Source organism: Lissotriton helveticus, chromosome 5_1 (assembly GCF_964261635.1).
Source record: "Lissotriton helveticus chromosome 5_1, aLisHel1.1, whole genome shotgun sequence".
NCBI classification, from domain to species: Eukaryota; Metazoa; Chordata; class Amphibia; order Caudata; family Salamandridae; genus Lissotriton; species Lissotriton helveticus.
The window spans coordinates 298739554-298753511 of NC_136065.1; the positions used below are offsets into that span (position 1 = coordinate 298739554).

The following is a 13958-nucleotide window of genomic DNA, read 5'->3' on the forward strand; positions in this document are numbered from 1 at the left end:
TTTTTCTTATGGGTTAGGAGGGTATTGTTCTTGCAATGCAAACCGATGTAATTTTGTAATTTTTGCCATGTTGGAAACACGTGCGTGTGTGTGTGTGTGTGTGTGTGTGTGTGTGTGTGTGTGTGTGTGTGTGTGTGTGTGTGTGTGTGTGTGTATGCGTGTGTGTGTGTGTGTGTGTGTGTGTGTGTGTGTGTGTGCGTGTGTATATGTGTGTGTGTGTATTTTCTATATGCTCCGGGATCCCGCACATGGGCGGGGATTATTCATAAATTACGATTATTTATGAGTATCCCCTGGATGAGAACTTAGCCAGTGCTATTCAAGCCACCTGCCAGTAGAGAATTGGATAACCTCTTGTTGGTGTTTATCAGCAGAGATCTGAATAATCAGGCTCAAGGATTGTGGATGCGGACTAAAAAGGTGGATCAGTCTGTGCCAGTCTATGCTTATGTGATGCAGACTTGGCAACAAGAGGTGTTGACTGAGGCTTTCCAAGGCAAACTTAATATGAACATATAAATCATTATTGATTGAAAAAATTGTATCTGCTAATTGAGTGCCAAATACAATCTTTATTAACCCCTTGCATGAGGGGCTCATTCCACCGGTGCTCATGACGAGCTCAGGTCGTTATGAGCCACGGTGGTCGTGTGCTCATGACGAGCCGAGCTCGTCATGACCACACCCGCTTCTTTAGAACGCTCGCACAGCAGGGGAATTAGCCCAGCGTGCGAGCGTTCCAACGGTCATGACGAGCACAGCTCGTCATGAGCACACGAGCACCGTGGCTCATGACGAGCTGAGCTCGTCATGAGCGTCCAAGGGGTTAAGAGAGCAGTGTTTGTTTGCACCATCTATAACTAAATATTCAGTGTTTCTGCAGCTTTCTTAATAACTACTCTAAAATGAGCTTGATCTACTCAAACATGAGCACCTGTAGTCAGAAACGGAGTATTTGACAATGAATCCAAACTTTTTGCATTTTGGAAGTCTATGAGCATATACTGAACTGTTTCCTTTGGAAGTAAATTATCCTCCTCAATATCATCATCCCTTATACAGTTAGTTAGAGAATATGAGGGCATAACTATCTTTTCCAAAAAGGACCTCTTTTCTCTAAAAGTTGGATCTGACACAGGTAGTGACGCAACTGGCGTCATCTTTGATGTCCATGGGGTGGGAAGATTAATGTTGCAGCTAAAGCCAAGACCAACATCAATATGACATCATAGCAGGCTGTAAAAGAACTGTTACAGTAGAGACTGGAAGTAGAAACTGAAAGCAGGCTCTTCAAAGCAAAGGGGGCCAACAGAGCAGATTCCAAATCCACATTTTAGGCTCCCAAGGAGAGGAAAACATATTAAGAGTAATGAATGCAATCTCTATTGCACGCTCGTGCAATATCTTGATACCTGTTCCCAACTCTGAATAGCCTTCCAATCCTTCCTGTCAAGCCTGTGCAATACCCAATCGCTGTGTCACCTTTGTGATTCTGTCTCAATCCCCAGCTCTCATTTAACAGCAAGCTTATGATTACTGTATTTTGCATTTATATCAAACTACAAAACCAAAGGACAATCTCCAAGGTGGGGAACTAGAACCCAAGAGTCATCTGAACCAGACGAATGTTGGTTGGAAGAGCTGTGAGCATTAGGTGAATGGAGAGGAAAGCACCTTGATGTAAGTGTGACAAGGGTTCCTGGGGCCTTTCTCCAAGGGGTAGAGATGACCCTTAGCTTGGGTGACCAGAGACCCTGAGAGCAATGCTAGTAGCAAGTATTTGTTTAATTCCATTAGTGTACGCAAGTGGTGTATACTTCTATAGGATCCCGTGGATGTCCTGATGAATGTTGCAGACTCTTAGAAGCTGCCTTGGCAGAAACATCGACACTTTAGTGGTGTTGGGGTACTTGTTCCCCTATACTCCATGGCCAGTTTCTAATACCAAAAGGTACCCTGCTAAGTAAAATTCATACTAGGTCACCACATTAGGTTTTAATTTGTTTTACAAATTCTTAATGATAAAAGTGCCTCCCTGATCCCAGGATGTAGGGCCGCCCTCCATCAAACCATGGTTTTGGAGAGCGTGGGGTTGTCCAATGATGACACATGACACCTGGCAGGTGTGTGAGGATATCCTGTGAAATGGTCTCTCAAAGAGTGACTAGACTGACAGGAAGAAATTAGGTAAAAACAGTGACATATTGAATTTATATTACACATGGTTTGTATTCTTTTTGTGTGGTCCTCCATAATAATCTGCTGTACTTAATGACACACATCAAGATATTTATCTCACTTTGTACTCGATCTCCGTACTCAACTTTAAATGGTACATTTTAATCATTTTCCAGTTTATGTGGCTTATTCCTATACCACTTGCCCAAACCTCAGATTTCAATTCTCACACGATTACCAGAGAGTCAGGTGCAGTTGTTGCTCATTGTCGGTGCTGGCGATTAAGGAGTGGAATTTCCTTCCACACTCTTTAAAGGCCATCTGCCATGAAGCCTTGTTCGCAAAGGCACTAAAACCCATCTTTTTTTCCTTAGCTTAGGCCGATGTAGTTGACAGGCATTGGGATGTCTATACTGGGACACTATGTTGTGTAGCACAACCTCAATAAATCTATCATTCATTCACTTACTCTCTGTCCCAAAGTAAACCTTCTTCAAATCACCCGACGTACCACAAGGTGCAGCTTTCAATAGTGATATTTCAGTCACATTTCAGGTTTCCTACCTTGATGAAGTAATCGTTGTCGAAGGAAATCTTTGCAGTACCCGACTGTCTGACACCAGAGCCATAGTCTGGGGCTTCTTCATCCCCTGAGAGAAAACACAGTGAAAATGTTCTATTATCACAGATTACTGAATTTTTACTCAAGAAGCAGAAAGAGGTGCAACTGATGCTAATAGCAGACATTCATCAGTAACCAAACAAAGGCACCAGTCTAGTTTGCGCTCTTCGCACACAGGCAATAAGGATATCCATTTGGCTGGCGACTGTGTCGAAACCACACACATGGGAAAATAGGGCCTTAATCCCACTGTCATTCCTGTCTGCCCATAATCTGTAAAGTACCTCCTAGTAACTGCGGGAGCAGGAACTTGGGGTAGGAAGAGAAAGGGGTGTCACAGGGACAGAAAAGTTACTGATCTGCAACAAGATTTCTCCAGGTGGGGATAACCTTTGAATCATTACTCCCCCTTAGGACGTGTAAGCATAAAAAAGGACGATAAAAAAACAAACTCTTATTTCCACCTGCCACTTAATTCAAGATTTTGTTTAAAATCTGAGTCAATATGGGGGCAGGAGACTGAAAGTTCAAAATGGCCATCCCTCATTAGAGCAGGCCCTGTGAGGCGCACAGGGGAAAATCTATTTGTTAAAGATCCCCTTTCCTCTGCCGGTAGTCTGGTGGTGCACAACGGTCAAGAGGATAGTCCAGGGAACACATACAAATCTGGTGATAAACACCAGAAGTGGCACCAAGGTAAAAGAGAGTAATGCCAACTCGGAATGGACACAGGTGCATACCCAAAGTAAGTTTAAGAGGCCCACGGTACAAGTAGGTTCACTCTTTAATTTTATTTTTATATAGTCTTTATTAATTTTCACAAAAACAAATAAGGCAGTAGAAATCCACCACAAGTGCGCAGTCCCCCAATGATGGAAGGAGTGCACAAAATTAACAAAAGCGATAAGGAACATTCCCCAACCCCCTACCCTCCCACTCACTTCGCTGTCATAATCTTTATTTCTGAAATAACAGACATATTCCGGTGTCTTGACTTGTGCACAGAACTATGGCCAAAGCTTTGTATCCATAACCTAGGGAGATCTCCGTTTCAGAGACCCCATGGAGCCCTCAAGCTATTGCAGGTCCCCTTCCCTACCAACCAGGTAAGACCCTAACTTCCCCGGTCTGATTCCAGCAGATCACATATAAGCCTGCATTAAGGCTATCATTCCATACTCTCATCCAACAAAGCGTCCAGTTCCCTATTACATTCCTGTGCACGCCGTAGATCTGCCAACATTGTTGCCAATGCGGCCAAATCATCCTCCACTTTCTCATCTCTCCTGACATGTTTGAGGTGTACTTTTGGGAGAGTGGGGGGGGGGGTGTTTGGGGACAGCCAACAATGTTATGGCCAAGCAGCGTTAAGGCCAGGAGGAGATACAACAAAAGGAATTTCCTACTTCGTTTATTCGCCCACTCGCCCCCCAGCAGCACCACCTGTGGGGTAGGCTGCAAATGTCACCCCGTTGCCACCTTAAGGATTTACACCACTGCTGTTCAATATGGTATTCTAACCAGGCAGTCCCACACCACATGAATAAGTCCGCCGCATGGTCTCCACACCTACTGCACCTATCTGATCTGTGACTGTAAATGTAGTGCAGCATTTTTTGGCGAAAGTAGGTTCACTCTTATTTTGATCTACAGTGAAGACACATGCTCCAACACAGATGGCCTCCCAAACAAACATAAGCAAAAAGGAGAAACGGGAAGACATCTTTGTCCTGACATCTGCTCTGCCCAGTCACAAAGAACAAGAGGGACTAGATGACACAGAGAAGTCCCTCATTCAGGGACATTCCACGAGTCCTTGCAGTACTAAGGAAAATGCAGGCCCCCTACAGTGAATTCAAAGGAAGGAAGCCTTTCTCAGACTGGTAACTACAGAATCGGAAGGTCATGCTGGCTAAATGAATTAAAATTGTGGGAACCTGGCATGTCATCTAAGCCAGATGAAAACAGCTTTGCATGGTTGCTAAGAAAGAGCTTGCAGAAACCAGGAGTTATAGGATTTCGAATATGTAATCTACATATGAATTTGTACAAAATGAGCTGAAGGTGAAATGTCCACTAGCCAGAAAGATGAGACTTGAAAATTGATCTGCAATCCCTCTTCAGAGAGATTAAAGTGGGCACTGTAGTGACGAGGTGGGTGGCCTGCTTGCGTCGGACTATCACGGAAGTGGTTGGGTGTGCTCTTGCCTCCTCTCCAGTTTCCACTTGTGCTGCTTTCTCAGTCCTGTGCCTCCTGTCAACGTTTGGATTAACACGTATATCCTGGTTACTCTGTTGCCCTGCCTTCCTTGACTGGGAGGTTTTGTGCCATCACACTCTGTTGAGCCTTTACAACCACTGAGATCGCCCTGAGGAGTGGGACTTGGTGTATTTTAACTGCCAGTTTTTGCCTGTTATTTGCCATTATTGCTGGGTCTTCTGCTTGACTAGGACTGTATCCTGATAAGGGGTCCTGGGTCTCCTGGTGGTGGGGAGTGCCTGGTTGGAGATGTACAGGGTCTTTGGAGTCCATAAGAGCTACGTTGACCTGAGTGACCAGTAAGGAGTAATAAGGTAAAGCTGTGGCAGAGGAGAAAGAGGCAAAAAGCGAAGCTGAGGGGCGGCTGGGTGAAAGCGAGTTTGGATGGCTGCGCTTTGTGCTCTAGTGGAGTAGGAGTGACATGCTGCTAACCTCTTTATTGATAAAGTTAACTTTTGGACTACGTGGCTGTCGCATTATTAAAGTTTAACGGGACACAGTGGTTATTGGTGTTTGTTGGCGAAGTCGTTTCAATAACTTATTTTATTCTTCAAGTGATAGTCGATACCTGAGCAAATGCCATTTAATTAATACTGGACTGCTACCAATGACTGCAAGGTCCTGGTAAGGTGGCCTGCATAGCATTCCTGTTGTTATTATCCTGGAGTAAGCTTTTAATGCTCAGTAGTAATACTGGCATTGCTCCAGGTTGCAAGTGTGCAACTGTGTATGCATACTGGGAAATATTTTGAGCGGCAAATTTGGCTATTAAGGCGATGAAGGCTTAGTGATGAGTTTATTGTGGTGTACTTGCAGTTGTTCCCAATCACTTGGCTTGTTACATTCTCCACGCTTGCCTATGCCTGCTTTTGCCACCAAGGTCATTAGCGATACTAACGCTGCTTTTTCCAAATGATTATTATTACATTCGCTAAGTAAGCTGAGTTTAGGGAGTACACAGTGGTTGCAAGGCAGGTAGTATACCTGTGAATAGAGAATTGTTTATAAACCTATCTTTTTACTGTATGAGGAGTCAGTTTGTCTAGCTTCTATTGCTACTGAAATCTTACAATGTGACGATCTACAAGATCCAACCTTGCACATCAAGTTTGTGAAGATCAACCCTACAACAAATTGCACTTTACCGAAAGTCCCTAGTTCCTCTGTGCCCCTAGGAAGACAAAGAGGATGGATGTAGCACACTAGATCCAACTATATGCAGCACAAGCAAAACAGGTCTTGGTGTAAAGCCAAAAGCAGGGTGTAAAAATAAATCGATCACTGACTTATTTACATTTGAGCCGGCAAAGTCTGAAATGAAAACAACGCACGACAGCCCCACTCTTGTTGCAACTATCCAAAATATAGCTAATATAGTCTTGGTTTAAGCAGTGAAGAAGGCCTAGATTGAACACCAGGAAGACTATTTATAGGAACCAATATGGTGATCAATTATAAGAGGGTGACTTCTTAGGTATGCCAAAGTGGGCAACAAGCAACCAGATTTTTAGAACTTGGTCCTTCTATCAATATTGTTCCTTTAGAAAACTTGTCCTTAATAAATAACTATACTCTGCCAGATGTCCTAACTGTAACCTCAAACATTTTGGTAACCAGTCCTCAGTGCAATTGCAATAACTTCATCAATGAGCTTAGTAGTGCATCAGAAAAACGGCAAAGCTGCTAGTTGCCTACGCAACACTGTGCTGATTGGGTAGCACTTCATTCAGGGAAGGCACAAACAAATGATGGACGGAATGCTGAATAAATCATACATTCACCCCCAGTCAAGAGATCTGGGTTAAATCCATTGTTCTTTTGCTCACCATGCCACCCCAGTTTAGACCCAGCCATATGGCATGGCAGTTCGGTCTAGACTGTTCCCATGAGGCGCAGGGTCAAGACTGATTTGCATATGGTGGGGTCCAAACTGAGGTGAGCAAAAGAACAATGGATTTAACTCAGATCTCTTGACTGGGGGTGAATGCATGATTTATTCAGCATTCCGTCCATCATTTGGTTGTGTAGCCAAGTCTATGTGACAATCTTACAAGAGTTGGTAAAAGAAAATAAATCCACTGTAAATCCATCAAACCAATATACATTTATTGTCACTGGTGATTTAAAAACGGCTTCCTTCTCAAAGATAACCTCTTCCTAAACTCCCTGCAGGGAGTTTAGGAAGAGGTTATCTTTGAGAAGGAAGCAGGTTGGGGCACAGCGGCCCCAGTTCTTGCAAGAAGAGCCAGATACAATATATTGAAAAGAAGAAAAGAAACTTGCAAATTAGTTACAGAATTGGCATTTTTTAAGTAGAGGTACCATGTCTGATAGCCCAGCTGCTCCACCGTTTAGATGTGGAGGATGAACAGGCCTAATTGACAATTTTCAGAGTCTTATAGAGATTTGGAAATATATTTCCGATGTGTGGGTCATACAACATCTAGAAAACAACCATGATCCTCTAGTAATTAATGTAAAGTTAAGTTTTAAAACCACAGTTACATATATTCTAGATATTGCACCTGGCAACAATAGACGAGATATGAAATTGAACAGAGAAAGATATTTTAACCAAGGTTTGATTAGAATGCCCAATCTAAAAGAACTACTAAATTCTAGTGTCAAGGCTGAAAATCGCAAGCATAATGCTATCTTGGATGCTTATAATGGAACAATGGGGAAATTATCTGTATTGTGGTCAACACCACATCCTCGTAGGGCTTGATGCTGTGTAGGGATAAAAAGAGAATGTTATTTAATGTTTATATATCATGACATATTGTGGTATCCAAGGAAGACCATTTTAAGAAACTAAGGAGATAATCAAAAATTCAACTAAAAAAGAAAATATGTGTGGGTTAAATAGCTGTCTGGGAGGAGTTCAGATCTGCAGCTATTGAGAAAAACTCTGTGCACTTGTCTCCAAGGTATACTGTGGTGGGGCAAATAAGCAAGAGTATCATATTATTGCTGATGTTTGGATGGCACACTTCAAGAAACTTAATGATGGAAGCAACAGGTAAGTAAGTTTCACTAGTGACTCCTCAATTTACCAGGATAATATTGGTGAAGCCAATAGCACCCCTAGCAATCCATTGAGATAGGGAAGCAGTATTATTTCAGAAAGCCAATAAAGTCCTAGTGCCAGATTTTGTACTGGTCGATATGTTTCATGATGATTGTAAGCTATGGGCCAAAGTTTTAACAAAAACATTTCATTTAGTCCCAGAGACTATTTCCATCCCAGCATTGCGTGTGCAACTCTGCTCTTCTTATGCAGAGGCAATAGAATGATAGTCGCATGGATCTATCTAATTATATGCCAATATAATTTTTAGATGGTATAGGCAATGTCTTTGGCCACCAGCTATTCAACAGGATGCTGAGTCCTTATGAATGCACACACTGGTTTACGTAAAGGAATAGGGACAAATAAACCAGACAATCAGGCTATACATCATGTGTCTGAAATAAACTAGAATAATGAAAAAGCCTTCATTGATGTGAAATCAGCATTTGACCTAGTTAATAGATCTAAACTATGGCAAGGACTAGACAACCTGGGAACTGAAAGGGAATTGCTGGAGATTAAGGTAATTAATGCATGTGTTGTTTATGGGGCCTATGGGGGATAGAGTAATACCTTCTCAGTTACCTCAGGTGTACATTAAGGATGTGTTTATCTTCAAAATTATTAAGTATTTTTTATTAAGGACGTTTGATTATACCTAGATAAAAACCACCATGATGTCCAGAAGTTCTGCAATAAAAAGAAAACAATTCTCCTTTGTGCAAATGATGCAGATGTACTCTCACAGACAACATTATACGGTTAGGATCCTGCCAGATTGTGAGAAATATTGTTAGGGGAAATACTTGCTCATCACTTCTGCCAAAACCAAGTTAATGACAATGAAGCCAGCACCTTCCTTGAGAAACCTTCTCACAGTTAATGACAAGAACTTGAGTGTGTATCAACTTTCGATAAACTTGACATATGTTTCAATTACAAATTAGACCGGCATGCTCATAAAGAAAATGCAGCACTTGTATTAAAATGAACAGCTAATGATATATACTGTGTCTTAGACATAAAATTGGTGGAGATTTCCTAGCATAATATTACAAGTGAATAAATAGGTAGAGGCAGTAGGTGCAGCAACCACGGAGCAGGACTCTGGGTTTATACCAATAGGGTTTCGCAAATAATCAAAAATGGCTTTTTAGGACCTTATTCAAGTTGGGCACCGTTATTTCCCCCTCTATACGGGAGTAGGCATTAAACCGATTTCTGATATCATATTAAGTCCTGTACTTTTTGGTTACATTTAAATAGGAACCACTATGGGGAAATATACTTAAAAACCATAATGGAAGCATCCCCACAGGGCAAGGTGGACGATAAAACCTGCGGGCAGTATATGTCAAAAGAATACCTGAATAATCCTGCTACGATCTGCCCAGATGCAATCATAAAAGCTAAAGAGGGGTATTTATTGCACTGATTGAGTTCTCAAAGACCTCTATGAATACTGGCCCTTTTCTAGCAAAATAATTATCTGGGTCTGAAAATTACCTCGATTGTAACGTCACACTTTGAATGTCAAATTTAGGGTAGGCACTTTCCCAAATGCAGTTTACTTGCCAAAATTTAATAAACACCCTGGGAGAAATGAGTTTTGTAACATAGGGGTCGTGGTACAATAATGCACTTTATGTTTTTCTGTCAAAGGCTAGTGTTATTTGGCATAAATGAATAGTTTATTTAGGTATTTTTGTATACCATCATGTATTGTTGCACTGGCCCTCTGCTACAAGAACAGCCAATCCGGCAATATTTATGCCTGAAGCAAGTTATATTTGGGCGGCATGGCTTATGCTGGGTAGGCAGTAATACGACTGAAGCCACAGTAATGGTCATGTTCGTCATATTCATTGATGTTGTCCTACCTACAAATATCTCAAACTACAATTTAAGTATTTTAGGAAAGACTGAGCATTTTTATAGTACTTATCGTTTTTCTACATTTGTTCTAGCTATTATATTGTTATAGTTTACACAGAAACAAAACTAAATTTGTTGTAGCTGGTGGCCTCTCAGAGCCCCACAAACTTTGAGTGGGTGAGGTGTCTACTGCGGGTCAAGTTGCGATGAACAGCTATCACTGAAGATAATGTGCAGTCTCTTCCAAAATCTGGAGGTTATCCGACAGGTTTCCTTGGTGCTCCCACTGAGACATTAGATCCCACTGCAGAGCCCACATATGCCAACTGCCAAAGTGGACAAGCATGATGCATGACGCCAACAGGTCAAGAAGCCTTAGAGCCCCCCCCCCAGATCCAGGGTCTGAGGCAGAAACATCAGGATGATGGCCCATATGTCCTAGACTCATTGCGACAGAGGGAAGGCCATGAACTGCACTGTGTACAAGACAGCTCTAATAAAAGGAAATATCTGAGGAGGAGTCAGGTGTCAGTTTGGCTCGTTGATCCCAACAGTGTCAGGAGGCCCACCGTTGTCTGGAGGCGGTCTACTATTGACTGAAGCAAGCCTGCTTTGAACAGCCAGTCATCGAGGTTAGGAAAAACTGGTAACCCTCCCCTCTGAAGATGGGCCACTTCCAACACCATTACTTTTGTGATAACACTGTAGTAAGGCTGAAAGAAAGCATGGCAAACTGAAAATGATCTTGGCCAACTTTGAACTGCAGGTTACATCTGTGGAACTGCAGGACAGGCACATTAAATGATAGGTCCATGGCTACCATCCAATCACCCGGTTCGAGGGGAGACAGAACCCGGGCGAGCATTTTTAATATGTTCTTCCATAGAAAGGCTTTCAGAGGGCAACAATCTAAAATCGGATGTAGTTCACATCCCTTCTTCAGTACGGATAAACAGCATTAGTAAGAATCTTTCCCTATATCAGAGTCCAGAACCCTCTTGATGGCCCCTTTGGGTAGTAGAGCTCATTTCACTTGTAGTAAGATGGATAGGTGCTCCTCTGAAAGCCCCATGATGTGGGAGGAACCTGTGGTGAGTCAGAAAGTAACAGAAGGGCATGATGATCTAGAAGACCTGTCAGGTGTGACTGATTGCCACCCTGGGAGAAAATATTGGACCACGTCTTTCACCGAGTGGTTGTGCGCCAGTAAGGACAAACTAAAGTGGCTGTCACAGAGTAGGGGGGCTGCAAAGATCGATGCCCTTGGTGACCTGAGTACTGGCTGCCTGATTCCCAGCCAAACAAGGACTAAGGTGACTGCAACAATGGTGGGGGTGGTAGATTTGGTGATGCCTATCACCAACCCTCTGGAGTACAATCAGAAGGGGTGAAACATTATGAAGAAACTGTCTGGCAGAGTTTGAATGTGTCGCCCTACCTTCCTGAAAGCTATCTAGGGCATAAATCAGTTTTTTGCCAAATAGGCAAGATCTATCAAAAGACATCCAGAAGGAAAGCCTACAGATCTCCAGAAAAAAGTGTGGTTTGCTTCCACACATGGCAACAAACCACCACACTAGTGTCCACTACTGGCCCCAAGCAATCATTTGTATACAGACCATCACAAATGACATATCTGGCTGCATCCTGACTATCTTGAATGGTTGAGCCAAGGAGGCCCAAACTCTTCCAGGGCTGCTGCCAAAATCTCACTAGCCATGTTCCAGAGGGCATGGGTATAATGGCCTAATAGACTAAATGATTTAACCAACCTCAAGGCTAGGCTGGCCCAAGAAAATATTTGTTTCCGAACACCTCAATCATTTTCAACTCCCTGTCTGGGGAGAGTCATTGGGAATAAATTAGGTTCCCCCTTGCTGATGGAAGCTTGGACCATCAAACTTTCAGAAGTAGGATACTGTGTAAGAAAATTACAGTCACTGGCTTGTGGCATCTGACTAATTGATTGGTCACTGGTGGGTAAGAAAAAGGGCGAAACTAATGGCCAATTAAAGTTTCAGTTAGGGCTTTGTTGAATAGGAGTAAAAGCTCAGAGGAAGCAGGTCCAGGTTGCAGAACTTCAGCAAGGACATTTGTCTTGAACTCCAATAGGAAGTAGTTTTAGGTCCAGGACCTAAGCAGCATGTCTGATTACCAAATCGGGGAAAGTATTCTCATCCGTTTGTGGCCCAAGGAGGAAGAATCAACTCTGTATCAGGGGAAGTAGCAAGCCAGCTAGCCTCCAGTAAACCCATGTATAAACTGTTAAAATTATAAGGGGGGGGGGGATAACTCATCCCCATCATCTCATCTCTGGGTGGTGGTACACTGGACAGAGCCAAACTCAAAAAGATGATAGAGCCCCTGAGGACAAGTGTATTGTCTGAATCGAGCTGTACGGGAACTAGTTGGCTGGAGTGGAGTCGGAGCACATTCTTGATCAGGGTAGAGACTAATTCGGGTTAGAAACCAGAATTGACACTTGATCACTATCCAGCACAATGAGGTCAGGACCAGCGCCGATGAAAGACTCAAAGGTGCGCCAGAGGGTGCAGGAAGAGTACCAGAAATTCACCTCCTTTAAGTTTTCAACTTGTTGCTGCATCGCAGATGGCCCGGATAACTTGGAGGACACCAGAATCACCTGCGGAATGCGCTCCTCAAATCGGGGATTGGGAGTGACATGGAGTGGCATCTGGACACTCTTGTGACTTCTCTTTAGATGGAGTGGCTGGATTTGTTTGAGACCTGCTATGCCTTCCAGTGTTTCCTCTTTAATCGGGACGTCGACTTACTGGATGACTTCAACAGTGACAGTGAAAAACACCTGTTGTGGGATCAGCCTCCAAAGCAGGAATGAGTCAACACTCTTGACTTGGAGAAGGAACGGGACTTCCATGGTGTGTGTGACTTTTTTCAATGTTTGATGATATGCACTTTTTGTTCTGAATCACTTTTGATGGCATGAGGGCACGTTCATCACACACATTGGTGTTGTGTTCCTGAGACCAAACACCAAATGCACACCTCATGCAGGTCAGTTACCGACATCATTTTTCAATAGTCACAACATAGGGTGAACTTTAGTTTTGAGTGGTGAAATTGCTCTGTTGCACATCCAAATTCAATTTGAAAACCAGTCAAACTAATGAAAAAGGGTGCAAAGCTCCCGACCTGCATTTGAAGCACGGAAATAAAGGAACTGACATCTTATTTGTGAATCTGCTCTGTCACTTCTGGGACAGAACATCAAAGTGGAGCCACGCAACCACCTAGCAGAGTGCAGGTGCACTTCTATGAAACCTTCTCGACCCAGTCTGGAGCCTGGGAAATATTCTAAAGGTAAGAAATCTGTGGTTAGGACCTCCTGAGCAGTGACCACCTGAATAACAGTTACTTGAGGAACTTGTTTAATCCCAACAGATATAAGATGGGCGTTTTGATTTTTGGGAACCATCACAAGTGCTCCTTTGCGGATGAGCCTGCAAATCTCCTGATCCAACTGCTGCACATGATGATGATTCTCCAAGGTTGGTGGTCGACATGGACATTCCTGCATGAGCTCCAGAGCATGTCTGCAATGTGCTAACTGAAGTACTCGAAGGTCTGAGTTGATCATCCTCCATTCCAGAGTAAAATTTCAAAAATGCTGCAGGCACTGGTAGGAAGTCACTAAGTTATGGGTGTCTTGGCTTTGCGCCTGTGAGACGACTCCTTTTCTTTGCAACAGCCTGTTGTAAGGAGCCCTTCCCTTTAGTGTTCCCCTTTTATTTATTTTATTTAGTGTATCTTATATAGCGCACGGCTACCCCAACGGGGTGTCCCGGCGCTCGTTGTATGTGAGTATATTGATTGCTGACTCTTGATGGGATTTAACAGAATAAGAATGTTTTTACAGCTTTTCAAAAAGGTAGTTCTTCTTGGATCAGTCGGATGGGTAGGGGAAGGTT

The 13958-nt window shown here is 43.0% G+C and overlaps 1 protein-coding gene across 4 annotated transcripts in view; it reads right to left on the bottom strand.

The window, feature by feature from the left end:
- KIF1B (kinesin family member 1B) overlaps window positions 1-13958 on the bottom strand; it is a 1137443-nt gene that overhangs the window by 517619 nt on the left and 605866 nt on the right. For all 4 annotated transcript variants that reach the window (XM_078642264.1, XM_078642262.1, XM_078642263.1 and 1 more), the window contains one exon: window positions 2743-2828. In XM_078642264.1, the coding sequence (XP_078498390.1) occupies window positions 2743-2828 (86 nt within the window). The remainder of the gene's footprint in view (window positions 1-2742; window positions 2829-13958) is intronic.